The sequence below is a fragment of the Orcinus orca genome, chromosome 8 (genome assembly GCF_937001465.1).
Source record: "Orcinus orca chromosome 8, mOrcOrc1.1, whole genome shotgun sequence".
Lineage (NCBI taxonomy): Eukaryota > Metazoa > Chordata > Mammalia > Artiodactyla > Delphinidae > Orcinus > Orcinus orca.
The window spans coordinates 69,505,223-69,533,159 of NC_064566.1; the positions used below are offsets into that span (position 1 = coordinate 69,505,223).

The window sequence follows — 27,937 nt, forward strand, 5'->3', positions numbered from 1 at the left end:
AACATCACCTTCCAACAAGCAACACTTGAAACAGAGGTGGACACCAGGGACCCGCCTCCCCAAGCTCTCTGCACCCGAATCCCACCCTCCCACCGCCAGCCACGCCTCTTACAGACCAGGAAGCTTCTCCGGACGACGTAGTGGGATTCACCGGAAGCGCTCGTCCGGAAGTGCAGAGTTCCCGTGTCCGCCGGTTTCCTTCCGCGAGACTCCAACGAGGGGGGAAGGGGGGAGCGCGAAGGGGCCTGCAGTGCATTCTGGGGAAGTCTCAGCGCTCTCGTCTTTGTTTCCGGCTCTAGAGCCGAGTTTGGTTTCACAAAAGCTCTTCCAAGGTGCGGTTCCCGGGTTCCCGGGTTCCCGGCTCCCCACAGAGGCGCACATACTTCCTCCCTCGGTGTTCGGCTGGCGCTGGGGTCCTGCCAACGCCGCCAGCATGTCTGGGGTGCGCGCTGTGCGGATCAGCATTGAGTCTGCCTGCGAGAAGCAGGTCCAGGAGGTGGGCCTGGATGGCACTGAGACGTACCTGCAGCCGCTGTCCATGTCCCAGAATCTGGCGCGTCTGGCCCAGCGGATCGACTTCAGCCAGGGTTCGGGCTCCGAGGAGGAGGAGGCGGCGGGGGCAGATGGCGACGCGCAGGACTGGGCGGGCGCCGGGTCCAGCGCGGATCAGGACGACGAGGAAGGTAAGGCCCGTGTCTTTTGCTCGAGTCTGCTGGGCGGGTCTGGGGGTCCCGGTACCCGCCCAGGTAATGTCACTCTGCCTCTCCTGCGCCAGGTGCGATGCTGTGCGTGGAAGTACTTCGAACGCAGGTACGCGAAACATTAATTGTGCTCTTCGTCACCTGGACAATTTAGGGCACTGCATGACTCTTAATACTCCTTATTCTTCTGCAGGTTTCCTTGAGTGGGAGCGCTTGAGGGACACTGTCACTGGTAAAGTGTTTACGTTTTTAATAGAGCGTCTGTAGTGTGGCACACCCTGGTTCAGAGCCCAGTAGTTCACATCTCGGCTGTGATACGTATTAGCTATGGGACCTTGGACTAGTTACTTTGTTTCCCTGTGCAAGGTGGATGATTATAGTAACACCTACTGAAAGGAGATTTGTATTGACTGGAGTATGTGATAAGATCTAAGAGGTAGGCAGAGGCCAAATCATGTAGAGCCAGTAGGCCAGGATAAGCATTTGCTTTTTATTAGAACGACAGCTGAAAGTTTGAAGGATTTTAAGTAGACAGATGATTTTGTTTACAAAAGATCACTCTGGATGCTATATAGTAAATGGATTATAAGGAAAATAAAACTAGTTAGGAGAGAATTATAGAAGTATGTGTGGTTTTTGTATTCTTATTGTCAAGAATAAAAAAACATTAACAGTTCTTGAATTAGTTATGTGAAGAAACCCTGTGTAAATGGGCATTTAAAGATGGCATTTCAAGCCAGTCGTGTTAGGACAATTAGGGATCCGTTTGGGAATAAAAGGTAAATACTACCTCAGACCTCACACAGAAGTATTTCCGCAAGGATTGAAATGCAAGTGAAGAGAATAAAACAAAATATTGGAAAGAAGTTATAATCATATAACTTCGGGATTAGGAGAGATCTTCTTAAGCAAGATAGGAAACACAGACATTATAAAGGAAAAGATAGGTATAATAATAGGTATATTAATTACATAAAATTTTTAAATAATAATGGAAAAATATGCCATAAACAAAGTAAAAAGATAAATGACAGACTGGGAAAAGTATATGCAACACATATGACACACAAGTGGTTGACACCCCTTATGTTCAAAGAGTCCCTTGAAACTGAAAAGAAAAAGGCAATTCATTGGAAAAATAGGCCAAAGATATAAACAGTTTGCTCACAGAGGAAAGACTTGAGAAGCAAATGAAAATATCATTAAGATACTATTTTCATGCATAAGATTAGTAGCAATTTAAAAAGATTGTTAATATCTCGTATTGGGAATGTGAATTTTTAGAGCCTTTTTTTTTTTTTTTTTTTTTTTTTTTTTTTGTGGTACGCGGGCCTCTCACTGTTGTGGCCTCTCCCGTTGCGGAGCACAGGCTCCGGACGCGCAGGCTCAGCGGCCGTGGCTCACGGGCCCAGCCGCTCCGCGGCATGTGGGATCTTCCCGGACCGGGGCACGAACCCGTGTCCCCTGCATCAGCAGGCGGACTCTCAACCACTGCGCCACCAGGGAAGCCCTTTAGAGCCTTTTTGGGTGACAGTTTGGCAGTTCAGTATGTATCAGAATCTTTAAATGTGCATCTCTTTTGTTTGCTTGTTTTTGTTTGTTTTTGGCCACGCCTCACGGCTTGTGGGATATCAGTTCCCTCACCAGGGATTGATGGTAGTGAAAGCTGGAATCCGAACCATTAGGCCACCAGGGAACTGCCAGTGTGTATCTCTTTTGAACCACTAATATCATGGCTAATGATTTAACCTACAGAAAAAGTTGACGTATACACAGATGTGTGTTCAAGATGTTTACCACTGTTAGCGTTGTTGCAACCAATCTCCATGACAATTAAACAGAAATGAGTAAACTTACTGTACACCGATGTTCCAGAATATCATACAGTGTTAAAAGGATGAAGTAGATCTGGAAGTGTCTCTAGGACATATTAACTTGGTGGGGTGGCGGGGAGAAGCAAGCAACAGAAAAATGGGAGTATATGTATGTAAATGCATAGGAGAACATTTGGACAGGTACGCCCCAACTGTTAATGGTGACTGCCTGTCAGGAGGGGAGAGAATTAGGGGTGGGGAATAAAGGGAAACTTTCACTTTTTACTCTATAACTCTATTGTTTGAACTCTGTACAATGAGCCTGTATTCATGAAATTTAATTTTTAAAAGTGATTAAGAGGTTGGAAGATGTGTTACTAGTGTTTACTATCTGAATGCTGCCATTATAGGTCATTTTTATTTTTGTACTTTTCTGTGTATTGGAAACTCAACAGTTACTTTTTCAGGTTTTGAAAGCTGGAAGAAAAAGTTATTAAGAAGGCTTGCATAAATTTTACAGGTTGAAAGCCTATCATGTTGTAATGTTAGAGTTAACTTAGGAAATTAGATATCATATTTGTTTTGACATTGTAGGAATACTAACTTAAATGTTAACCAAGATTCAAGAAAGGGTGGAGAGAATGAGATAAAATAGGGAACAATTTAAAATAGAATTCATTATTTCTTCTTTTAGTACTTTTAAACCTCTAAATGAGCCTTCTATAACTAATACCTGTGTATTTCTCTTTTTTTCTTTCTCTTTTTAGGGTTGGTGAAATTTCAGCCTTCCCTTTGGCCTTGGGATTCAGTGAGGAACAATTTGAGAAGTGCCCTGACAGAGATGTGTGTTCTCTATGATGTTCTCAGTATTGTTAGGGATAAAAAATTTATGACTCTTGATCCTGTCTCTCAGGATGCACTTCCTCCAAAACAGGTATTTGTGGGATTTGATTGAATAATGGTGCCATTTTCGTAAGTCCCAGGACCATCTTTTAGACTGTGTGCCCATTGTTTCCTTTTCCTTAAATGCAAAATTAAGTCCAGATGAAGATTTAAAGATTAACTCTCTTGAGTTCTCCAAAAACTCAAAATCCGGTACTGTAATATTATCAAAAAATTGTGACATTTTTATGAAACTTTATTATTTTGACTCTTATGCAGCAGCCAGAAAACTTTTATTAAACTTGGCTTTTTGGAAGTATGTCTCCATGAATTGGTAGTGATTGTGGATATATATAATACATAGATTTTGATTTCTCATCAGTTTTCCAGTTATGGACTTTGATCTGAAGTGTACTGAGTGCCTCGAAAGAGTGTACGTGTGGGTCGGGGGGAGAGTGGCATACATAGGAGAGGAATGGCAGTACAGAGAGTGGAACCTAACCTAGGCTGGGCCAGGTTGATGCAGTGTTAAGTTCTGATTTATAGTCCACTGTGGTGATTTGGTTTAACACAAATCTTTATTTGAGTTGACCAAAGAAATAGGTTGTGGTTATTTTAAAAAAAAAAAAAAATTATTATATGTGCTTTTCGCCCTTCTCCGTGCTTTTCTTTAATTTTTAAATTTTCCCTTGAGTAGGTATTTTATTGTTGAGAAAAGTGTATCATTTTAAAATCATTTAAAAAATAATACAGAGCTACACTTTTGGATTGTTTTTGATAGAATCCTCAGACGTTGCAGTTGATATCTAAAAAGAAGTCACTTGCGGGAGCAGCACAAATCCTACTGAAGGGGGCAGAAAGACTGACTAAATCAGTCACTGAAAACCAAGAAAATAAGCTACAAAGAGACTTCAACTCTGAGCTTTTGAGACTGCGGCAACACTGGAAACTTAGAAAAGTTGGAGATAAAATTCTTGGAGATCTGAGCTACAGAAGTGCAGGTATAGATTGTTGTTTAAAATATAGTTTTTCAAAAACCATAAATGGTAGGTTGTAATGTTACCTTTTTGGATGGGAAGCGGGGCCGCACTGCATGGCTTGTGGGATCTTAGTTCCCGGATCAGGGACTGAACCTGGGCCCTTGGCAGTGAAAGTGCCAAGTCCTAACCACTGGACTGCCAGGGAACTCCCACATATTCTTCTGTAATAATATTATTTCTCAGTTACATGTTACGTTTTGAAGTTTTAATTTCTGTGCCCATAAGCCTGAAAAAGCTAAAATTACCCTTATCACAACCTATGTAAATATATGTATAAATAGTTTATATTCAATTTGGAAACACTTTAGATACATTTAATTGAAAGTTTAGAGATAGGGTTTATGTGCTCATATACCCTGAACCATAGTTGACATTTAAGTCAGAAATAAGGAGGTAGGGTTAGAGTTCTCAATCACAGGCTTACCAGTAACCCTCAAAAACTGGGCATAAATGGAGAAAAGAAACTTCTCTATTCTTCCTTATTCTGTTTTTCTCCCTAAAGTCTGCTAAGCTGTTTTCATATCCTGGGTGAGGAGAAACAGTGGTGAAAACACTTTGCCTTCCTTTTTCTATTCAGCCAGGGTTGCAACACTAACTTAAGGAATATACTTTGTTGAAGTATATCAGAGTTTAATCTTGAATATCTTTTGGTATACATTCTTTGTTGTTGAGCTATGATATATAATAGCAGGTTTTTCGAGGTAATTATGGTACTGTCTTTAAGCTGCTGAAGTATATTCAGAGGATACAGGAAAAGTTTATGAGTCACAGTTCAATGGGGTAAAAACTTTGAATGTCAAGGGATAAAAAAGCAAGGAGCCCTGGCTGTGATCACTGGGGTAACAATAGTAGAGTGATATTTTAAAAGGATTCATTTGTCAGAGCAAGCCATCATTATCCCAAAATTAAAGGAAGGTAAATTGAGGTAGTTAAGTACTGGAGGACCTACATGCCTTAACGTTGATGTGAATTGGGAAATTTTGAATTCTGAAGGTAAAGTTCTATCACAAAGATGAATTCGAGATGACAAAGACATTTTTACATTAGGTAGTCTGTAGAAGCAGTGCTATCTGGCTTTGAACACTGTAAGCTCTTCCCAACAAATAATTATGTGCAAGAACTTTACCTAATTTCTCTCTATGGGATAGTCACCTGTGTTATAAAAGGATTTGATTACATTCTGGTTTTAACTGCAAGAAAATCTTGAACATCTTCCCCTGTTATAAAACAGCAGTTACATTTATCTACCCACTCCTCTGGTAATTCAGCAGCCCAAAACAACTATCCCAAACTTAGGCCCTACATAAAAAGATATCACATGAAAGTCTAGGAATTGGTTGAAAAAACGGTGGTATACACACTTTCCTTTTATCCTTCTCTTACTGAATTCAGAACCCTTTAATTGCAACCGTATTACAGAGACTGAGCTCCAGAAGTTTTTAATCTCCAAAGTTTAAATTTATGGAAGTATCTTCTAGAATTATATTCATTTTGTCAAAACTCCATTTGAATAAAACAGTTTGGATGGCCTGTAGAGTTCATATTATTATGATACCATTAGACTAAGGCATGTTATTTTTTTAAGGTAAATAACTCTTTTCTCCTGCTTCCTTACTTCCTTTTGTTTACCACGCCTCTCCCTTCCCCCAAAACACACGTTTTTCATAGGAACTTAATTTATGCTTCAGTGATGTGTATGTGAAATATTATTATACACTTAATAATTTGTGTTAAATTAACATGTTAACTGGTTTTCATTTTGCTATTTTTAATACGCCTTTAGGATCTCTGTTTCCCCATCATGGTACATTTGAAGTAATAAAGAATACAGATATTGATCTGGACAAGAAAATACCTGAAGATTACTGTCCCCTTGATGTCCAGATTCCTAGTGATTTAGAGGGGTCTGCATATATCAAGGTATTTGTCAAAGTATTTTTCAAGTAATTTCTTACTAATAGCCCAGAAGCTGATGTGCTAACATTTTTTCATGTTATTATCATCACATAGGTTTCAATTCAAAAACAGGCTCCGGACATAGGTGATCTTGGCACAGTTAACCTCTTCAAACGACCTTTGCCTAAATCCAAACCAGGTATAGTTATGTTCTATCCTCTAACTTCTGGTCTTATCTAAGCTTATATTTACAAATGAACTGAAGATAAACATAGATAGGAAAAATAGGTACTTAGGAATAAGAGCAATTGGAAATGTAAGTATTTATAATTTGTTAATTAACCATTAGTGAATAGCTGTGTGATCTTTTTTTAAAGATTGAACTTATTTACCAGTTTTCTCTGTGTAAAAGAAGTAAAATGTTTTATATGCCATAACGCAGTTTTCTAAACTTTTGTCATATGTATCCAAATCATCATTTAAGCTAGTTAATACCTAATATAATTTGTTAATTAATATATACGTATGTCCCTGTCTTTCAGGTTCCCCACATTGGCAGACGAAATTAGAAGCAGCACAAAATGTTCTCTTATGTAAAGAAATTTTTGCACAGCTCTCTCGGGAAGCTGTTCAAATTAAATCACAGATCCCTCACATTGTGGTGAAAAACCAGATTATCTCTCAGCCCTTTCCAAGTAAGTGCAGCCTACCCTTTTGAGATTTATAATTAGGACTTTGTGGTTTGGGGAACAGGACAGAGTGGGTAGCTATCTGGGTGTGCTGAAGGAACAGTTAGAGCAAAGAGGTAGTGTGAGGTCCGTAATAACAGCCAATGAAGTATGCAACACAGTCTGCACTGCTGACTCTGTTCTGGGTCCTCAGTAGTGTCACTCCTGGGCTTTAAACAATATAAGTTAAAGTTTGTCCTAGCAAGGCTGTTATTGAGTAACAATTGCTTTGAGGTGTCTGTGCCAGCACCATTTGTGGAAGATTTCTCAGGGATCCTGTCTTATTGTCTAAATGAGCTGTCAATTAGAAAATGCTTAGTTTAAAAAAAATTTTTTTATTTTAATTATTTATTTTTTAAAATATTTTATTTATTTTTTTATTTGGTTATTTGCGCTGGGTCTTAGTTGCAGCAGGCGGGCTCCTCAGTTGTGGCTTATTTGTGGCATGCGAACTCTTAGTTGCGGAATGCATGTGGGATCTAGTTCCCTGACCAGGGATCGAACTCAGGCCCCTGGCATTGGGACCGTGGAGTCTTTGCCACCAGGGAAGTCCCTAGTTTTTATTTTTTTATTGAGGTATAGTTAATGTATAATATTATATAAGTTTCAGGTGTACAACGTAGTGAGTCACAATTTTTAAAGGTTATATTCCATTGATAGTTGTTATAAAATATTGGCTATATTCCCTGTGTTGTACAATATACCCTTGTAACTTATTTATTTTATACATAGTGGTTTGTACCTCTTAATCCCCTGTCCCTACATTGCCTCTCCTGCCTCCTTCTCCCCACTAGTAACCACTAGGTTCTCTCTATCTGTGTGTCTGTTTATTTTTTGTTATATTCACTAGTTTGTTTTATTTTTTAGATTCCATATATAAGTGATACACAGTGTTTGTCTTTCTGTGACTAATTTCACTTAACATAATACTCTCAAACTCCACCCATGTTGCAGAGGACAAAATTTCATTCTTTTTTTTATGGCTAAGTAGTATTCCATTGTATATACACCACATTTTCTTTATCCATTCATCTGTTGATGGACACTTACTTTGCTTCCATATCTTGGCAATGGTAAATAATGCTGCTATGAACATTGGGGTGCATGTATGTTTTCCAATTAGTGTTTCTGTTTAGAAAATGCATAATTAAATATCCATAATATTCCTAAATTTGTAGAGATTGAATTTAAAATATTATTCAAAAGCAGTTAGACTTACCTAGAGATCAGTTTGTAATTAGCTGCACTTGTTTTTTACGTAAATTCTGAGTATCTTCTTAGATCTTGTCAAGGGAATAGGTATTAAGAGTGAAAAATTTCATCCTGATTCTCATGGGAACAGGGAACGATATGTCTTCTAGTCAGTAAGACCAGATGTTAACTCTGTGTTTCATTTCGTTTTTAATTTAACATCTAGAAGAAATAAATTAACATATAGTTTCCGTTCACCTGTCTTTAGCCACAGCTCAAAGTCAGCAGCCACATTGTAGGTGAACAGAATTTGAATTGTTAAAATATATGGTAGTTTATTATATTCATGAGTAGTCATTTTGGTGTAAAAATGTTGATCGCGAAAGCGTCCTTTTAAAGTTCAGAATGTATCTTTTGAGAATGGGCTGTGATTATACTTTATGAAAACAGTTTGTGCCTTTCCATATTATAGGTTATTTATATCTGTCCTTCTTATTTTTATAAATAGGCTTGCAGTTATCTATTTCTCTGTGCCATTCTTCAAATGATAAGAAATCCCAAAAATCTGCTACTGAGAAGCAAAGTCCAGAGGACCATCTTTATGTCCTAGAGCATAATTTGCATCTACTGATTAGAGAGGTAATGAAGTAAATGTTTTTCCTTGCATTGTGGTAAGAGTATCCACAGCAGTGAATGTACACACACTCCCCTCTGCTGAGTCCTCATTATTCATATAGCGATGACATTCAGTAGCTGTGCTGTGAAAGATCCTTGCTATGGGCTCAGGGAATACAGAGATAATCAGAATACAGTCTCTGTCTCCAAGCATAGCTTCTAGTGGCAGAAGTACACCACAGGTTTTATAGAGAGGTGTAAGAAATGCATGCTAGAGGGTATTCTGATTGGGTAATCAGGGAAAATATCTTGCCAGAGCCCGTGAAAAGGATTACTTGAGTTATTTCAGGATGTATTCTACTTACACATCATCTAGAACTATGTTTTCAGAGTGCTGGTTCACAGTTTAGGATAATTTCAAAAGACTCCCCTGAAAATCTTTTAATAGAAGTACATATTCCAGCCTTCTCTGCCTCACCCCAAAATCTGGTTCAGTCGTTTGTGGTGGTGCAAGAATCAGTATTTTTTTATGTTCCTCAGATGGTTCTGTTGTAGCCAGGTTTGGGAACCTCTAATCTAGGGTATGGTGGAATAATAATCTATTGATTTCAGCTTGAGAGGGACCCTTCTCTTTACAAACTCACATTAAATGTGGCCTAGTAGATGTTAACATTTATCTGTGTGCCAAGACTGCCTTTATGTGTGGTTCAGATCCATTGCTTTCATGTTTCCAAAATGTGAGCCATGTTTTGATCGAACATTGTGTAGTTAATATGTGGGTATTGGCTGTTTAAAACGGCTGTTCTTGTTACAGTTTCATAAACAGACCTTGAGTTCCATCATGATGCCGCATCCAGCAAGTGCACCTTTCGGCCACAAGAGAATGAGACTTTCGGGTCCTCAAGCTTTTGATAAAAATGAAATTAATTCAATACAGTCAAGTGAAGGGCTCCTGGAAAAAATAATTAAACAAGCAAAGCATATATTTCTGAGGAGTAGGTAAGGACAGAGTTACTATTTTTCTTTGAAATTGCAGTCCTTTTTCCTTTGTTAGTTATCTTTATTAGTTACATTATTTTTGGCATGCTTTAATTTTTTTTCCGGGGAGATGGAAGTGGCTATGGTAGAAGAGTTTATGGTCGTAGATGGTCCTGTCAAGTTTGGGGAAGACTTAGTTAGCGCCATTGCCCATGTAACTTAATATATTGTTTCTAACACTGGCACTAATGTTTCCAAAGGTGACTGACTAGGGGACCTGCCGTGGGACACCAAACTTTCTTCAGTAACCCGTCCATGGGATGCTCTTCCTGAACTGATTTAAACCTTTTTTGAAGCTTTCCCTGTTTTTTGGTTGTCACACATTTCAGGACTTTGGACGGCACTTTCCTATATGTTGACTTATTTAATCCTTAGCTCTGGGGCAGATCATGTTAACCCATTTCTACTGATGAGAAGATTGGGGTTCAGAGAAGTTGTGCAACATGCTGAAGGTTACACAGCTAAAAGGTTAGCAAAATCAGGATTTATGCCCACGTTTATGTAACCCCAAAGCTCATTTTCTTTCTTCCATACACATCATTTACAAAAAAAACTTGCATGATTGGACCTAAATGAATGTCTCACTTCCAAATGCTAAAGGGTGCTCTTCTATTTTATTATTGGGCACTTAGTGAAGAGGTCTGTTTTTACTTCATTCACGATTGCGCCTTGGTGGTACTCAACAGGTGTGGGCACACTGTTTTTGTGAATGACATTTGATTTTTGATTTTTGTTTTTTTCCTGTTAATACAGTCATGGTTTTATTAGCATATTAGTCTTTGGTCTCAGAATGGAAACTTAGTAAAATGAATTAGGAAGACATGTTAGAGACAACAGCATGATACAGTGAAAGGAGTAAGGAGTTTAGGGTAAAAGATGCATTTAAGCCAGGGCTCAATGACTTGCTAAGTAACTTTGGGCAAGTTAGTTAATATCTGTGGCCCTCTATTTCTCTGGCAACTGGGGGTATACGAGTCTGGTCTTAGGATCAAATTGAACAGTATATACAGAAGTTCCTTATAAGCAGTAAGAATATTATATGTTAGATTATTGTTGTTACTTTCCATTATAAAAGCTATTATTTTGAGTATATTGTTAATCTTGCAAATTTCTGATTAACCATAAAGTTAAATATTCCCTGAAATAAATGAAGGGCATGGAAAAAGTTATCTTTAGAACGCTTATAAATTTCTGAATAGTAGTTGTAATCTTGGAAGCAGCAAAGTTTTAAAAATATTCCCTTTTCTCCCCTTATATATAGAAATAATGTTCCAAATGTATCAACCCATCTGTATAATTCCATACAATTAACATGTTCATATATTTTTACATACATTTGAGCCTTGAGCAACACAAGGGTTAGGGGTGCCACCCTCTCTATACAGTTGAACTTACAGTCGGCCACCAAATAGGCAGTTCCTCCTTCTCCCAGGTTTTGCATTCGTGGATTCAACCAACCAAAGATTGTGCATATTGTAGTAATTATTTAGTGAAAAAAATTCTCTTATAAGTGGACAGGTGCATTTCAAACCCATTGTTCATGGGTCAACAGTATATGTGTCAGGGCATGTGTATCTTTTTTATTTTTTAATAAATCTGGTATCATAAAGTTTTATACCCTGCCTTCAGAGATATTTTAATAGCTGTGTAATAGCCCATTGTGTGACTAATCCATGATTTCGTTTAACAATTCTCAATTGCTAGATACTTTTTTATTCCCAGTTTGTTGATAGATATAATACTGAGATCAAAACTCTCACATACATATTTATCTGCTGTAAAAATTTTTGAAGCACTGCCAGGGAAACAAATCACAGAAAAAGAAGGTAAAGTTAAAAATGGATTGAAAGAAACCAGTACTAGAGCAGAAGCAGGATAAAAGAGCAAAGCCCAAGCCTATTGGTGTAAAAACCCCTTGTCCTCAGGGGCTGTTCTCATTTCTTCCATTTCCTTCTGGCTTTTCCTTCTCTTTCCAGTGAAGTGCTAGAATCACATTTTAGAAACTGAGGATCTCAGTAATTTGGTTAACTTACATATTTGATGCTTTGGTTCTAGGCAGTGGCTTTTCATTAGTGTGTATAAAATATAAAGGAAAGATTATTGGCTCTGGAGTTAGACTTTCAGGTTTTGTGCCCCAAACAGTTACAAACTTTGGGCAAGTTACTAAACATTGCTAAACTGCTTTTGTTCCTTCTGAAAAATGGAGGTAATGATAGTAGTGTCTACTATTGTTAGTAAGGTTAAAATAATTCATGAAAGCACTTATTATAGCAGTTGGTACATAATTATCGCTGTATGGATCTTATTTTTCATTTATATTTACCATATTTATCTTTTATCACTTGAAGGGTCTTATTTTTCATTTATGCTTACCATATTTATCTTTCCTGGAGTATAGGTTTTAATTGTGCAATAAGTCTCTCTAGGTTCTCTTGAAAATGATTATAATTCCATGACAGTAATGGAATTATAATTCCAGGTGCGGGTATGTCCCAAGTCACTTGTTACCAGGAATCAAGTACTGATATTGATTGTGAGTAATTATGAGTAAATTATGAGTAATTTATATTCTTTACAGAGCTGAGGTTAGTACCCTGGAAGTATACTTCTCACTTGTGTTCTGGTAAGATTTTCTGAGTGGCAGAAAACAAATGGAGTTAAAAGGAAATCAACGTGGCGTGAGAATGTGCCGTGATGTGAAACTGAGAACCAGCACATCAGAGCTACATCTGACCTTTCTTTCAAATCTTTGCTTTTCAAATGATGGTATTTTCAAAAAGTAGTCATCTGTTTTTCAAATAATCGTAAAACTGATAAGTGATTTATCATCTTATTATTTTATATGGTAACTTTATAAAAATTTTAACTTATTTTCTTTAAAAGAACTGCTGCAACCATTGACAGCTTAGCAAGTCGCATTGAAGATCCTCAGATACAGGCTCACTGGTCAAATATTAATGATGTTTATGAATCTAGTGTGAAAGTCTTAATCACATCACAAGGCTATGAACAAATATGCAAGTAAGTATCAAAAAGAAGTTGTTTAATATGTTAAGTTGCTTTTTATGTATTGATGTTTGCTGAGTGATTATATCAAGATTTTGGTTTTTATTTGCCAGGGTGGCATAACATGCCAGTAAATTATGTCAGCTGTAGAGTGTTTTTAAGAATGAAAGGTAAGGACTTCCCTAGCAGTCCAGTGGTTAAGAGTCCGCGCTTCCATTGCAGGGGGCGTTGATTCTATCCCTGGTTGGGGAACTAAGATCTCACATGCCGCGTGGTGCGGCCAAAATACACAGGAAAAAAACAAATAAACCAAAAAAAAAAAGATGTAAGAATGTCTAAAATAGTCTCTGTTAGGTAAATGTCACATATTTGAGCTGTGGTAAAGAAGGAACCCCAGCTTTGAGCGGAAAGCTGCCACGCTTCCTCAGACTCCGATCCGCTTCAGTTCTTGCCTAGAGGCTGTGGCTAGTCTGGGGTATTTGAGGTGAGGAGGGCCGTTTATATTAGAGCCTATCCTTTCCATAGTGTGCCTAAAACAACCCCTGTGTCTTAATCCAGTTCATGATTATGCCCTTAATGACTTTTGTCCCCAGCATTCCTGGAGGAGCAGTCTACTTGATTTATATTCATAAATCACAAGTTAATATACAGATAGTAGATTGGTGGTTGCAGTGGGGGGGAGTTGGTGAAGGTGGTCAAAAGGTACAAAATTCCAGTTATAAGATAAATTAAGTTCTGGGGAAGTAATGTACAGCATGGAACCTATAGTTAATAATACTCTATTATATATTTGAAAGTTGATAAGAGAGTAATCTTAAAAGTTATAATCACAAGAAAAAGAAAATTAACAACTATGTGAGGTGATGGATGCTAAAAAAACTTATGGTGGTAATCATTTTGCCATATATACAAATATCAAACCAGTATGTTGTACACCTTAAACGAATACAATGACATTGTCAATTATATCAGTAAAACTGTGGGCAGTAAAACTGTTAATATAATTAGCTGGTGGCCATGAAAGACATTTTGGGCTTCCATTTCAGCCTCTTTGAAAATTAACAACTAGAAAGGTGGAGCTGAGTCCCCTCCTCCAGGTCAGTCTGAGAGAGTGAGTATGTTTATCAGGGTCTGTATGTTTTATATTTCAAGCTTTAGCTGCTTTATTTCAGGCAGACGTAACTAGCCACAGTGGTCTCTCAGTGAGCAAAACACAACTGGAAACGAAATCACCACCCTCAGGAGTCGGGGAATATAATAATATATACTATAATAATGTGTAGTATAATAACACTATATTTTAATAGGGATGTTTTAATTCTCTTTTTTTATAAAAATGAAAGATAGTAGACGAACATGATTTAAAGATCAAATAGAGAAGGGAAAAGAGTATACAATGCAAAGGAAATCAGTCTTGAAACTTCTTGGAAAAGGTTGGTGGAGTGGATCATGGCTTTCTTCCCCCTCTACCTAAAGAAATAATGAAATAATTGGGGTGCCTTGGGGGTGTGGTGGGAGAGGAAGTGTTGAATATATGAAACAAAGTTAGTGTACGTTTTTAACTGTTAAGGCTAGGTGACGGGGTCATCGGCTTTCATTATACTATACTTTTGTGTGTGTTTAAAATTTTCCATAATAAAAACTTAGTGAGCACAAAGGAGAGGAAAAGAAAAAATTGATCAGCATTGAATTATTTACATCTAGAACTAAGACCAAACAACTATGGGATTATGGTTATAGAATCCAGTGTAAACGTTCTAAACTTCTGTGAAGAAAGGTTTGTGATACTGTAGCCTTGATAGAATCAGGACAGGAGAGGAAGTAGAAGGAAGCGTAGAATGCCCTTTTCCCCATCTTCTATAGCTGGTGGGGTCATCTTATGCTATTTAAAATTGAAAGTAATTCTCTTCCTTAAAGCTCCCCAACTTTCTATTGTTGACCATTTTAGTTGGATGCCAGCAAAATAATTAGTACATATGTAAGCATATCTATAGGATAAACTCCTCCAAGTGTAACTGCTGTGTCAAAAGATAAGGACATTTAAAATTTTGATTAATGTTACCAATTTGCTTTTCAAAGTGGTTACAAATCCCTCTTCCTCTTTTTGTTTAAAAAAGGAGAATTTTAAAATTTCGTTAGATTTATAAGTCTTTTCCTTTAAGCCTTCTGAATTTTTGTGTTTTTTCTTGGAAAGAAATATGTAAACTTCATCAAGATTACAGTTTTATATAGGTAGTTGCCAAAATGCTTTATTCTTAAATATTTGCTGTAAAACAAAGTTAGAAAAAAAGAGGTACTGTCAAATGTGGAAAGAAATAATGCTATTTTTTTCCACATTTGTTCATCTAGGTTATTTGATTTGGAGAGTTTTGTGTTTCATGTACGTGTCATATGCTAAAAATTTATAAATTAGCTTGGAAGAGTTTTGTGATCTGCGTAATATTCATTGGCTATTTTACGAGTTTCTTTGTTTGACCTTAGCTTAGTTTATAGAGCGTACGTATTTTGACTTGTTTGCTGATTACTTCAGGAGAGAGTGACGTTAACAAACCCTATTTTCCTTTCTGTATGAGAATTCGACCTTTGGTTAACTCTCGCTCTAGTCTCCTAGTAACTTGATAGGGAAAGATGCCATGTGTGTTACTAGGCAACACTGCTTATGGCAGAAATGATCCCAAATTGGTAAAATGGTTCTGGACTGGGAGAAATTATAAATCCCTGATGGGGACAGCTTTGGATTTCCCAGGATGGCGTGACTTCTAACAGTGGGCAGTGTCTCTGGTGGGCACCCTGGAAACCATGCCTGTGGAGCTGTTAAGGGTGCGTGGCTCCTGTGAGGAACCAGGTTGTTGCATCAGGGCAGGTCCCACGTATTCTCAACGTGGATCTCATTTCATTGCAGCAATGGTGTATTGCTGCAGTGTTGACAGCTGGAAGGCCTGCCGTAGAAGAGGAGCAAGGGCTGTTGGCCTGCTGGCACGCTGTGCTTCCCCCACCGTATCCTTCTGAGTAGACTGCTGCTTCGTGGCCTACAGTAGTTTAGAGAGAGTCTGATGGTTTCCATTGAACCTAAGAAAACTCTCCCCCGTGGGTGTTGGTGTAGGTTATCAAAACTGTCTGTTATATTCTTTTTCTTTGACGTTAAGGTTTTTGGCATTGTGTAAGGTAATTTGCAACATTTCTGATGTTTAGTATATGTGTCTCTAAAGGTCCATTCAGCTGCAGTTGAATATTGGAGTTGAGCAGATCCGAGTCGTACACAGAGATGGAAGAGTCATCACTCTGTCTCATCAGGAGCAGGAGCTGCAGGACTTCCTTCTGTCTCAGGTAACAGTTACAGCTACAGGTCTTGAGCCCCTTCCACTCATAACTAGTGAACGAACAAAGTGGGGAAGAAGTACAGTTATTTTTAAAAAGCCATTTTTTCCTGCCACCTAATGTCTAGTGCACATTTTACAACCTACGGGCTAATTGAAAGTGTTGACAAACTATCCTAGATTTGTTTCTACTCTTAGTTTGTATTTAAGATGCAGGACCAGTTCTGAGACTATCAGACTTTTTTCATTTCTCATGTTAGCCAAGATATACCACCCCTCCAGGACCACGTGAAAGTTTAGAATTACTAACCCAAGAAAACCAGAGAAAGGGAGATCAGATATGAAGCTATAGTGTCCATTCTCCATAATGATAAGTGGAATGTTTTCCTCTTGAGCCCTAAGCAAGTGTTCCTCTTATTAAGGGACAGTATGGAGAGTGCCGTCACAAACCTTCTTTGTGACACTGGACAATTTTCTGGACCTTTCTTTCTTCGTCTGTAAAGTAAGAACAGTATTTTTCCTACCTTCTTCATGGAGTTGTGATGACCCATTGAAATATGAGTTATGGGAGAAAGGGTAGGTTTTGAAATGCTAATGAATCTTTCACATAAAACACATATTTATGTTTCACATAAAATTTTTTGAAAATACTGACACTCTTCATCCTAGAAGCAATAATCTTTTATACTGATTGCTTACGTGGTACCAAGGGAAAAAAATGCATTCGTGAGGTATGGCAGCTCTCGGTTGATTGCACCTAAAATGGCTTTGGTCGGCTTACGCATACACGCAGAAACATATTGAAAGCCTACTGAATAGCTTCCAGAACTGATGAGAAGTCTAGAGAATAAGACTTGCAAATGGATCAGGATCAAAGGAAGCTAGATAGAACCACAGCCAGGGCAGTGCCACTACTGATGCCATCCCAGCACTACTGCCTTCATCGCTGGGACAGAATGCACTCTTGAATTGCCCCGTGTACCAGTCAGGGTCTTAACCGGAAATAAGTGGCACATTCAGGATAATTTCAAGAGTGTCTGTTTGCTAAGGACCTAGTTATAAAAGCTGGTAGTGTAGCCATATGGATCAGCCTCCCAGGACAGAGCAGGGTGGAGAGTGGACTTGAGGGGGTTAATGGAAGATACTCAGCTGCACACCCTGCTACTACTTAATTGTTGCTTCATAATCAGTGATCCAGGTGGGAGGTTCCAGTTGGCCAAGTTCAGGTTGTATGCCTGTCTTCCAGCTGCCAGTGGACAGGAAAGCGAGTATTAGGCTGTTTTAGCTTCTGCAGTAGAAGGTGGGGTGCTGTTCGCTTCCCTCAGGGGTCACACAGGAGGATTCCTCAAACATAAGACAGGGTTCCTGTGCTAGGCACTGAAAACCCCAACAGAAGGTTATTTTACAGTCACAATGTCAAGTCACTGCAAAGTAAATACCCACGCTGATTGTCAATGAAGTTTCCTTTTTCATTCACAGATGTCACAGCATCAGGTGCATGCAGTTCAGCAGCTAGCCAAGGTTATGGGCTGGCAGGTCCTGAGCTTCAGTAATCACGTGGGCCTTGGACCCATAGAGAGCATTGGCAATGCCTCTGCCATCACAGTGGCCTCCCCGAATGGTGACTATGCTATTTCAGGTACTTTCTGCTTCTCTGAATGTGAAGAGACCTTTGGGAGTTTGGCCTTAACATTTAGCTTTAATAGTTACTATACTTAATAGTAATTTATCTCTGCAGTAGGTGAGTTCATGCAGTAATTATACTGAGCATTTATCTCATCATAGCTGTTATTCAGAGCAACAGATTATTACTTCTCTTTTCTAGTAGTTATAAAAAATGTCTTGCTTGGCAACACATTTTCCTAAGAGATTACCTGAAAAATGCCAAAACTTTTAATGGATAAATGCTTTTTAAAAATACACTGCTGGGGGGCTTCCCTGGTGGCACAGTGGTTGAGAGTCCGCCTGCCGATGCAGGGGACATGGGTTCATGCCCTGGTCTGGGAAGATCCCACATGGCCGCTGAGCCTGCGTGTCCAGAGCCTGTGCTCCGAAACGGGAGAGGCCATAACAGTGAGAGGCCCACATACCGCAAAAAAAAAAAAAAAAAAACACTGCTGGGGAGTTCCCTGGTGGTCCAGTGGTTAGGACTCGGTGCTTTCACTCCATGGTTTCACTGCCATGGACCCAGGTTCAATCCGTGGTCAGGGAACTAAGATCCCACAAGCCACATGGCCAAAAATAGATAGATAGATACATAGATAAAATATCTATACTGCTGCAAATATGCAAGAATAATATTTGATCCTAAAGATGGTCAAGGGATGGAACAGAGAGGTGTTTTATGAAACACCTTCTATGAGTGGGGCACTTTGATAGGCATGTATACATACTGTCTAGTTGAAAATTATATATGGTTTTAGTGTGATCTTTTCTAATACCTGCTCTAAATATTTGAAAGAATGGATAATCAGAAATTCTTCCCCACAGGATCAGAGCTTGTGAATCTGCAGGCTTGATCATTGCTAGGCCCTTACTGATAATTTCTTTTCTTCTTTCCTGGGTTATAAAGCCTCATTAAAACCTAAAGTTTATATTTGGAATAATCTTTCCTCCATCCTTTCCAGTTCTGATTTTGAACATTTGAGTTTATCACATAGTAGGTATATATTAACCAAGTCATTGAATGATTGGGTTGTCAAGTATTTTAGAAAAAAATAATGATGTTCTGAAAATGTATATAGGACATTTGACTTTCCTAAACCAACATTCATCTTGCCACATTTTTATAGTGCAAATGGTAATTCATGAGTATTTATACCAGCCTAGTATCTATAAATTAGTAAATTTTCTTTCAGCATATTGAACCTGAAAAGCACTTTTACATGAGCACTTTCAAGTTGATAGACAAACAAGGTTTTTATACTCATGGAAAATGAAGTTGTGTGATCTTTGTTGTCTCTAGCTTGGAAAATGAGTATATTGAATTTTTGGTTTTGTTCCACAGTTCGTAATGGCCCTGAAAGTGGCAGCAAGATTATGGTTCAGTTTCCCCGTAACCAGTGTAAAGACCTTCCAAAAAGTGATGTTTTACAAGATAGCAAATGGAATCATCTTCGTGGACCGTTCAAAGAAGTTCAGTGGAATAAAATGGAAGGCCGGAACTTTGTTTACAAAATGGAGCTGCTTATGTCTGCACTTAGCCCTTGTCTACTATGATTTTCTTCCAGACCAGTTTCCAGATATTTTTTTCCAGAGAAGTTTCCAGAAACTTTGAGAAATGTTTGCAGATCAACTATAAGCACAAGGAAAAAGAATCTTCCAAAGGAGTATTGTTTTTAAAAAGTCATAATTAGCAAAAGTTTACCTAGCATTTTGAAAACTTTCACTTTATAAGTGACAAGTGCTTTGAAATGCAAAAGTTTATTTACAGTTATAGGGTATACAAGTATGGATAGATGTAGATACTTTTTTTTTTTTAATGCAGTTAACTTGAACTGTTACTAACTTATGGATTTGAATTTGCTTTTTAAAATATTCCTTTGGGGCTTCCCTGGTGGCGCAGTGGTTGAGAGTCCGCCTGCCAATGCAGGGGACGCGGGTTCGTGCCCCGGTCAGGGAAGATCCCACATGCCATGGAGCAGCTGGGCCTGTGAGCCATGGCCACTGAGCCTGAGCGTCCGGAGCCTGTGCCCCATAATGGGAGAGGCCACAACAGTGAAAGGCCCGCGTACCGCAAAAAAAAAAAAAAAAAATATTCCTTTGATATTCAAATAAAGCATATGGTTAAATTCCAGACACTCTGAACTCAACCTCAGTGAATTGTGTCTTTAATTGACTTGTTTCATTCCACTATTTATTGCTTAAGAGTATTTAAACACTCTTAAGACCCAGCTTTCATACAGGAATTCCCTCCAGTTGAGAGAAGCAGATCCTTTCCCTGAAGTGCAACAGAGTACTCTCCAGCCAAAGGAGCCTGTTCTCCACTCCCTACCAGAGCTATTAAAGCGAGCTCTTGTATTAGTGGATAAAGTACCTCTTCCTCTGATTGTCTTTGTTATGCATGCCTGGGTCTACTACTTTGAGAAATTCCTTGGAGAGTTCCAGCTGAAGGCCTGGAAGGCAGACTGTATCTTTAGTGTTTCCTCAGGTCCCTCCTTGGTCTGTTTTCCCACTTGAAAGACCTCATTTGCCTTGCCCCACTAGGCACCTGCTCCTGCCTGGCCCTGCCCCTGGCAGCCCTCAGCTTCAGCCAGCAACCCTGGATTGCTTCTTCCGACTAAAGATTTGTCCTGTCTTACTCCATTAGCTCTCTGCATTTTCCCAGGGAAAATACAAATGGAGTAATGGAATACATTTTGCAAAGAATAAATAACATGAACTTCTTGGAAATAGTGCCCCAGTCCTAAAATATGTCTGAGGAACTTCACTTAATAATGTTCCCAGTGAATTTGAGGTTCTTGCTTTGTCGAGAAAGAATTTGGAGACAAAGTGATAGGTAAGAAGTGGATTTATTTAGATAGAAATACACTCAAACATGTGGACCATCTCAGAAGGCGAGAGAGTGCCCTGAAATATGGCATGGTTAATTTTTTTTTTTTCCCTTTTGCGGTACGCGGGCCTGTCCTCTTGCGGAGCACAGGCTCCGGACGCGCAGGCCCAGCGGCCATGGCTCACGGGCCCAGCCGCTCCGCGGCATGTGGGATCCTCCCGGACCGGGGCACGAACCCGTGTCCGCTGCATCGGCAGGCGGACTCTCAACCACTGCACCACCAGGGAAGCCCGGCATGGTTCATTTTTATGGGCTGGGTAATTTCATAGGCTAATGAGTGGGAGGATTATTCCAGTTTTTTGTGGGGAGGGGTGGAGATTTCCAGGAAGTGGGCCATCACCCACTTTTTGACCTTTTATGCTTAGCCTCAGAACTGTCATGGTGCTGGTAGGTGTGTCATTTAGCATACTAATATATTACAGTGAGTGTATAATGAGTCTCAAGGCCCACTGGAAGTCGAATCTTCTGCCATCTTGGATCTAGTGAGTTCTAACCAGTTTTTGTCATGTCCTATGGCCGTGTCATTCTTTTAAAGGTTGTGCCATTTCTCCTTCCCTCCTGTTTCGTTCCCCCCTCAGAGATTTTACTCCCATATTCTTATGGGAAGCAGAGGGGTGATGGTCTGTCTTCTACAACTGCTTCAGGGCTGAGTAGGGGCGTCGACCCTGCCTGTCAGGGAGTAAAAAATCTCTGGATGCCTGATCTAGGGGCCACAAGGGCAGGACAGCTTGTTTTAAGTCCGTATGGGCCGTCATCTTGATGTGGAACTGTTGTAACTGTTTCCTTAGCCTTCCTATGAATCTTCTTGATGATGAAGCACATTTTGTAACAGTGTCAGAGTACAAAAATACCTATAAATGACAAAAGACTTAAAAGGCTTGATTAAACCTCTGATTACATTTAACATACAAAATAATCCTAGTTAAATACTTCTCTTTGAGATACCTCAGGGGCCCTCTAAAATATCCCAAAGTTATCTGGAAATCAAAAGAACTTTAATTAAAATTTGGTATTTGGGAAGTTTGTCGAAAAGATTTAAAACACTTGGTCAAATAAGATCATAGTTGTGAGACAATAGTTACTTAGCCAAAGTGACAATAAAACATTTCAAACACAAATACAGAACAGATCACTTAAAAGGTAAAGAACTTAAAACCTGTTACCAAAGACAGTTCAACATTTTAAGAAAACTTGTCCTTTTAAGAGAGAGGCCAAATTCAAGTGTTGCACCTGCTTACTTTTAAAATTCATTTACTCAATTAAATTTATTCTAAACTTAGTCAATCCTGACCATGCAGAAAACCCTCTTCTCAGGGTCCACTTTCCACAAACCTTTTATCACCTATATCCATCACTTAATTTTTTTCCATCCAGGAACAACCAGAAGACAGACTTTCTTTTCCCTTAATTAAATGCAATTCCATTCCTCACTCTTTACTGAAAACACACAACAATCTACTTAAATGTTTTTTTCACATCGAGTTACTTTTCTTGTTGACAAATCCGTAACAGAATAAGGTCTTATTTGACCTCTAGTAAACCTGGGTACAACAAAAGTACTATACTTAACATTGATGACTCTAAAGACATGTCTATATTAATCAGACCAACCAGCTTAAGGCACCTTTAATACCAGATATCAGTCTAGTATTGAATATTTCCCAGATGACGTGAGCCTGAAATTCATTCTAGCCAGTTTTATATTTCTGAGTATTTATATAAGCTATAAGGACTTAATTTCCTTTAAGCCAATGAAATAGAGCTCTTTTATGAATTAATTTTGGTAATAGCATACATCTACAACACACATAGATACATACGAACACACAAACACAGACACCTCATAGTTCCCATTTCAAAATTTCAGCCCCGAGTCAGGTACAGTAATATAAAACCCATCATTTACAAGGAGTTGGATTCAAATTGGGCTTCTGGCAGATGGAACAAATCCAGGTCACCTGTCTAGATGGCTAAACCTTTTTTACTAATATTTACAGAAAAGACACTTAGGATTTCTATTTATCCTTGACAAGTCAAGTTCAAAATTACCTTCTTTCAAAATTTGCATTTTAAATAGATGGCAGAGATAAGGGTTCCTGAGAAGACCTTTACCCTCTTTCAAAACTTGCATTTTAAAAAGGTGGCCGAGATAAGGATTCCTGAGAAGACCAGGTAGGACTGGAATATTACAGGGAGATTGGCATGGCATGGCACCAAAAGCCCATAATTAATGAATTTTGAGATTAGGGGTTGGAGGCCTCTTTGAGCCTCTGGTTTTATGGGGTATTGGCGCCCGGAAGGGAAGTTACTAGTTTCCTGTAAGGTGATTTTTATAGGAGTGACAAATTTGTTTTCCCTGGGATTCCCTGATCCCAGACCTGTGGATCTGTAAGTGTTTCAATTTCTGGGGGGGGATATTTTGGGTTGGACTGTCCATGTCTCGTATGATACATAGTCCAGCCGAAAACACTCCTTGGCTTTGGTCTTCAGGGAGAGTAAGAGTTGCCCCCAAGACTGAGAAAATCCCTTCCCAATAATGGGCTGGGGCATTCAGGCATGACAAGGAGCTTGTGAGTTTTAAGACTCTTTCCCCAGGTACAAGTTAGAGGGGTGGTGGAATGTTTTAATTTTGGCTTTCCTTCAACCCCAACAATAGAGCAGGGGCAAGGGGCAAGGGGCCCAGCACGAGAAGTCAGGACAGAATAAGTGGCTCCTGTGTGCACTAGAAATTGGACAAGCTTACCTGCCACATCAGTGGTCACCCACAGTTCCTCCCGTGTATGATGACTGTCTTCTCAGGAGCCTTGGGAGGTCCCAGGTCCTGTCAATCAACCACTGCCATGACTGGCATGGGGGAATATCCTCACTCCCTTTGGAGCTGGGGGCAGTCCTTCTTCCAGTGGCCCATCTTCTTGCAGAGTGGGCATGGCGTTTTGGGTGTAGGCTGGGACCTGTTTCCTGAGCATTCCTTGCTCCAGTGTTCAGGACTCCCACAGCTGAAACTGTCTCCTTTCCCTGGTGGAGGTCTTCTAGGGGTACTTTTAGGGTGACCAGGAAGGAGGTGGCTTAGGTCTCGTCATGACAGCTGCCAAAAGCCTGGCTTGCTGTTGTTCCTTCCTTAAATCATGCTGTTCCTTCTTTTCCTCTTCAGCTTGGTCTCTATTGTTAAAAACACTGAAGGCTGTGTCAATAAGAAGGTTGAGAGGGGTTTAGGGCCCCATGGCAAGCTTTTGAAACTTCTGACAGGGTTGATTGGCTAATGAAGTGGGTTGCAAATACAATGTGTCCCTTGGAAATATTTGGGTCTATATTCGTATATTTTCTGAGGGCATCTACCAATCGGGGCTGAAATAGGGCTGGATTTTCATCTTGGCCTTGGGTGATCTCTTTAACCTTAACATAGTTAACAGGTTTAATTACGCATCATTTCATCCCTTCAATGAGGTAAAGGATCATGTGATCCCTACTAGTGATACCAGGCTGGCCTGGTTGATAGTCCCAGCTGGGATCCATTAGAGGCAATGCTGTCAGGCCCAAAGGATATCGATGTGGTTGGGCAACATGTAATTCATCAGCATATGTTTGAACCTGTGCCCAAATACGGGCCTTTTGTTCACTAGTGCAGCAGTGGGAAAGGACAATATTTTCATCCTTCCAGGTAAGGTCAAAGGAGAGAGTCAGTGCCTGGAATTCTTCGGTGAACTGGCCAGGGTCCTTCAAGAATCTGCCTAAGCAGGTGTGGCATTGGTTAAGGTCAGACAAGGAAAACGGGGTGTGGATTCTGGTAATTCCCTGAGGCCCACCTACTACTTCCTGAAGGGGGCAAACAGGCTCTGGCTGCATTTCTGGTACGGAAGGGTGAAGAGGCTTATAGGGCGGGGGAGAGGCTGAAGATGGTGGAAGAGTGTTGGGGCTCGGGTCTTCTGCCTGGGGCTCCTGTTCGTCCAGGTGTGCCACTACAGAGGGCTTTTGTGTAGCCTAAATGGGTCCCAGCCGGCCAGGTTCCCTAACCCAGGACTTGCGAAGCTCCGGGTTTTCTCTCAGGGCCATAAGAGCCTGTACGTAAGGAACTTCTGTCCCATTTCCCCTGCCTTTTGCAGAAGATGTCTAACTGTAGGACTGGTACTATAGTTGAGGCTTTCATTTGCTGGCCAGGCCTCATCGGCCTCAGGTTTATACTGGGACCAGGCTTCATTACAAAAGAAAATGAGCTTTTTCGTTTCAAAGAATCTATAGAAAACTTGTCCCAGTGACTCAGATTGCAACCAAGGGGTGAGTCCTTGGGGATGGAGGAGGTGTTTCCCATGGTTCCTTCATGGAGAGGATGCTCCTGTACCAGACAGGAGCACTAGGGTTGGGAGGTCCCATGGGGGCTCTCTAAGACAGGACCGGTTCCAGGCATCCCCATCCACCTAGTCCTGTTGACTTTATCCACAATGGGGGTTAGCTATGCCCCCATGTGGTGGTCCTGTTGGCCCCAAAGTCCTGGGGCCTGTATCCTATCCTGGCGTCTGTGGTACCCAGGATGAGTGACCTTCCCGAAGGTTTCTCTATACAGTCTATAGATTAATTCCTGTGCTCTGGGATATGTTCCCCTGGAATGGACATCCTCATGGCTCTAAGACTTACTTAAGTCCCAACCTTTTTCCCTAAAAAGGTGGTAAGTTTCAGAAAACAGGCACTGGCCATTAAGGCAGATGGTTTGTGAGAAAGAAAAAACTTCTCTTTTCCCTTCCCTTTTGTGGGCAGCACCCCTGGGACCTTGGTGCCATCCTCCCCCTCACCCCCTCCCACACATGCTCTGGCCAGTGGGCAGTGGGGCTGGGTGCAGGGGCTGACATGGCAGCCGAGGCAGAGGCACCGTGACTGTCGTTAGGGGGATGGAGGGCCCCCGCAACCCTAGAAGAACACTCCCAATCACGTGACCTCAGGGAGGTAAGCCGCGGGTCATTGCTCAGGCATGTATCCCTGGGGCGTGGTCATGCAGTTTGAGTCGCCTGCCCAGCCCTAACAGGGCGTGGTGGCAGTGGGGTCAGGGTGGACTCTGGAGGGGGCCGGACAAACGCCAGGAGGCAGGTGGTGAACGATGGTCCCACCCCCATGGTGGGGAGGAACCATCCCCCTCCTAATACCCAGGGGTATGCGCACAGACAGCCTACTGCTTCAGGGAGCTCCCGAAGGGATTGCAGCTGCTGTAACCATGGCACAAACTCTAAGTAAGGTTGTATTCCATATTTTTACACAATTGGACCTGTTAACAGTTAATTAAATGGTGGATGAGGCAAACCCAGAAGGCAAAGATCCTGTGGTTCAGGTCCCTAGATGCCTGTGAGGATGACTGGCAGTAAGGCTGTGCCTCTCAAGCCCAAGGGAGGTGAGAGGCTCAGTCCAAAAAGGCGACAGAGAGTAAGAAAGCAAAAGAGAGAGAGTAAGGGAGAGTAGGAGAGAATGGGAGAGTAATGGTGGGAAATAAAGTCGTCCCTCTCAAGCGCAAGGGAGGCGAGAGGCCAAGGCTTACCGAATTCTCCTGCCTAGCTCACCAATATGTTCCCAGTGAATCTGAGGTTCTTGCTTCGTTCTAAAAGAATTTGGAGATGAAGTGGTAGGTAAGAAGTGGAGTGTGGACCATCTCAGAAGATGAGAGGCCTTGGGAGAAACACACTCCACAGACAGAGCGAGGGCCATCCCAGAAGGCGAGAGAGGGTCCCAAAATATGGTGTGGTTAGTTTTTATGGGCTGGGTAATGTCATAGGCTAATGAGTGGGAGGGTTATTCCAATTATTTGGGGGAAAGGGGCAGAGATTTCCAGAAATTGGGCCACTGCCCACTTTTTGGTCTTTTATGGCCTTTTATGGTTAGCCTCAGAACTGTCATGGTGCTGGTGGGTGTGTCATTTAGTATGCTAATATATTACAATGAGGCTCAAGGTCCATTGGAAATCGAATCTCCCGCCATCTTGGATCTGGTGAGTTCTAACTAGTTTTTGTCATGCCTATGGCCATGTCATTCTTCTCATGGTTGTGCCCTGTCCCCTTCCCTCTTGTTTCAATAAGAGATTTAGCCTTATGGGCCTTTTGGTGCCACTATAAACGATCTATAAGTAATCTGTAGCTTTCAATTTTTAAAAGACACCTTTCTAATAATTTATGACTGAAGTAACTTTTAAAAAGCCCTTTGTATTTCTCTACATTTTTTTCTTTTAAAAGATAAATAGAGCTTGTAAGCCATAAAATACCTAACACCGTTCTGTCTCTGTTTGCTTTTTTCCCTCCTGATTAAGGTACTACATCTTTCTACCCATGGAAATTGAAAGATTGGTATGAATCTGCAGTCATTTTAAAAATTTCTGTGCTTCATAAGTTATGGTGGACCAAAAGTTGCCTTAGCTAATTTTATTAAGCTAATCTGTACATTTCTACTCACATAAGGAGTCTTTTAAGAAGGCTCACACTGCAGTACAGTGATTCTCAAGCTTTCACCAAAGGACTGTTTTTTGTTTTTGTTTTTTTTTTAAATTTCCATCCATTGCAAATTGATACTTTGGTAAAATACAATAAAAATTAATTACTAGAAAAATTTTGAGATACAAAATAAAAGCCCCATTTATTATAATAGACATAAAATGGCTGTCAAATATAAAAATGTTTGAATGTTTTATTTTCTGTTTCTATGATTATCTTGTTATAAACCAGTAAAAGGACCACACTTTGAGTAGAGCTGATGAGAATACATGCATAGACATTACCACCTGCTCATTTACACTTCATCTGAGTGGACCGGGATAACTTAAGACCAAGAAGATCTCCAAGTGCCTTCCTGTCCCCATTATCTTAAGTCACTGTTAGAGAATAGCAACTTCCCACTTGAAGAATAGTGAAAACTAAAGTAAATATTGGGGAAATGGCAGGCAGCTCAGTTGCTGTGGCAGCAACTCTACATTTTCCAGCTTAATGTTTCAACCTGAATTACCTGGAGTTGGAAGGATGTGCTGTGGAATTTGGGAGAGAGGCTGGAAGAAAACCAATTAGTCCCTCACCAAGTATTTAATAGGCTGGCAAAGGAGCTGTGTTGGAATGTTGGCTCTACATCTGCTCAGCTGTGTCTGCTTGGCAGGGTTACCCTCTCTGAAGCTGTTTCCATGAATATAAAATGGGGAC

At 40.3% G+C, this 27,937-nt stretch overlaps 1 protein-coding gene and 1 long non-coding RNA gene across 8 annotated transcripts; one reads left to right on the top strand and one right to left on the bottom strand.

Annotated features, from left to right (window-relative positions):
• Positions 1-205: 205 nt before the first annotated feature.
• On the top strand, positions 206-27,024 carry MED17 (mediator complex subunit 17). 7 transcript variants are annotated; one of them, XR_007478852.1, is made up of 13 exons: positions 206-683; positions 3,283-3,449; positions 4,179-4,398; positions 6,221-6,357; positions 6,448-6,532; positions 6,876-7,028; positions 8,761-8,891; positions 9,682-9,866; positions 10,281-10,373; positions 12,789-12,926; positions 13,958-14,008; positions 15,814-16,238; positions 17,708-17,739. XR_007478852.1 is itself a non-coding variant. In XM_049713643.1 (13 exons), the coding sequence occupies exons 1-13, from the start codon at positions 434-436 to the stop codon at positions 19,445-19,447; spliced, it is 2,049 nt and encodes a 682-aa protein (XP_049569600.1). In that variant the 5' UTR covers positions 208-433; the 3' UTR covers positions 19,448-27,024. The 7 variants fall into 7 exon arrangements, 4 of the variants coding, with proteins under 4 accessions (XP_049569601.1, XP_049569602.1, XP_049569600.1 ...); XM_049713643.1 differs by lacking the exon at positions 13,958-14,008 and adding an exon at positions 19,236-27,024 and having other exon boundaries at positions 208-683; positions 16,121-16,238; positions 17,708-17,867; XR_007478850.1 differs by lacking the exon at positions 13,958-14,008.
• Positions 14,210-17,708, bottom strand: LOC125965208 (uncharacterized). The gene is made up of 2 exons (XR_007478854.1): positions 17,394-17,708; positions 14,210-16,274 (listed from the first exon to the last, which is right to left on the bottom strand). It is a non-coding gene; the product is annotated as an uncharacterized LOC125965208 (long non-coding RNA).
• Positions 27,025-27,937: the final 913 nt, after the last annotated feature.

What these genes read in the sequence shown, in the direction of transcription:
- MED17 (XM_049713643.1), top strand. Translation starts at nt 434, where the DNA reads ATGTCTGGGGTGCGCGCTGTGCGGATCAGCATTGAGTCTGCCTGCGAG. An exon ending in ATGCACTTCCTCCAAAACAG is followed by an intron (nt 3,450 to 4,178) that starts GTATTTGTGGGA and finishes TGTTTTTGATAG; the next exon opens with AATCCTCAGACGTTGCAGTT. An exon ending in GGCTATGAACAAATATGCAA is followed by an intron (nt 12,927 to 16,120) that starts GTAAGTATCAAA and finishes GTGTCTCTAAAG; the next exon opens with GTCCATTCAGCTGCAGTTGA.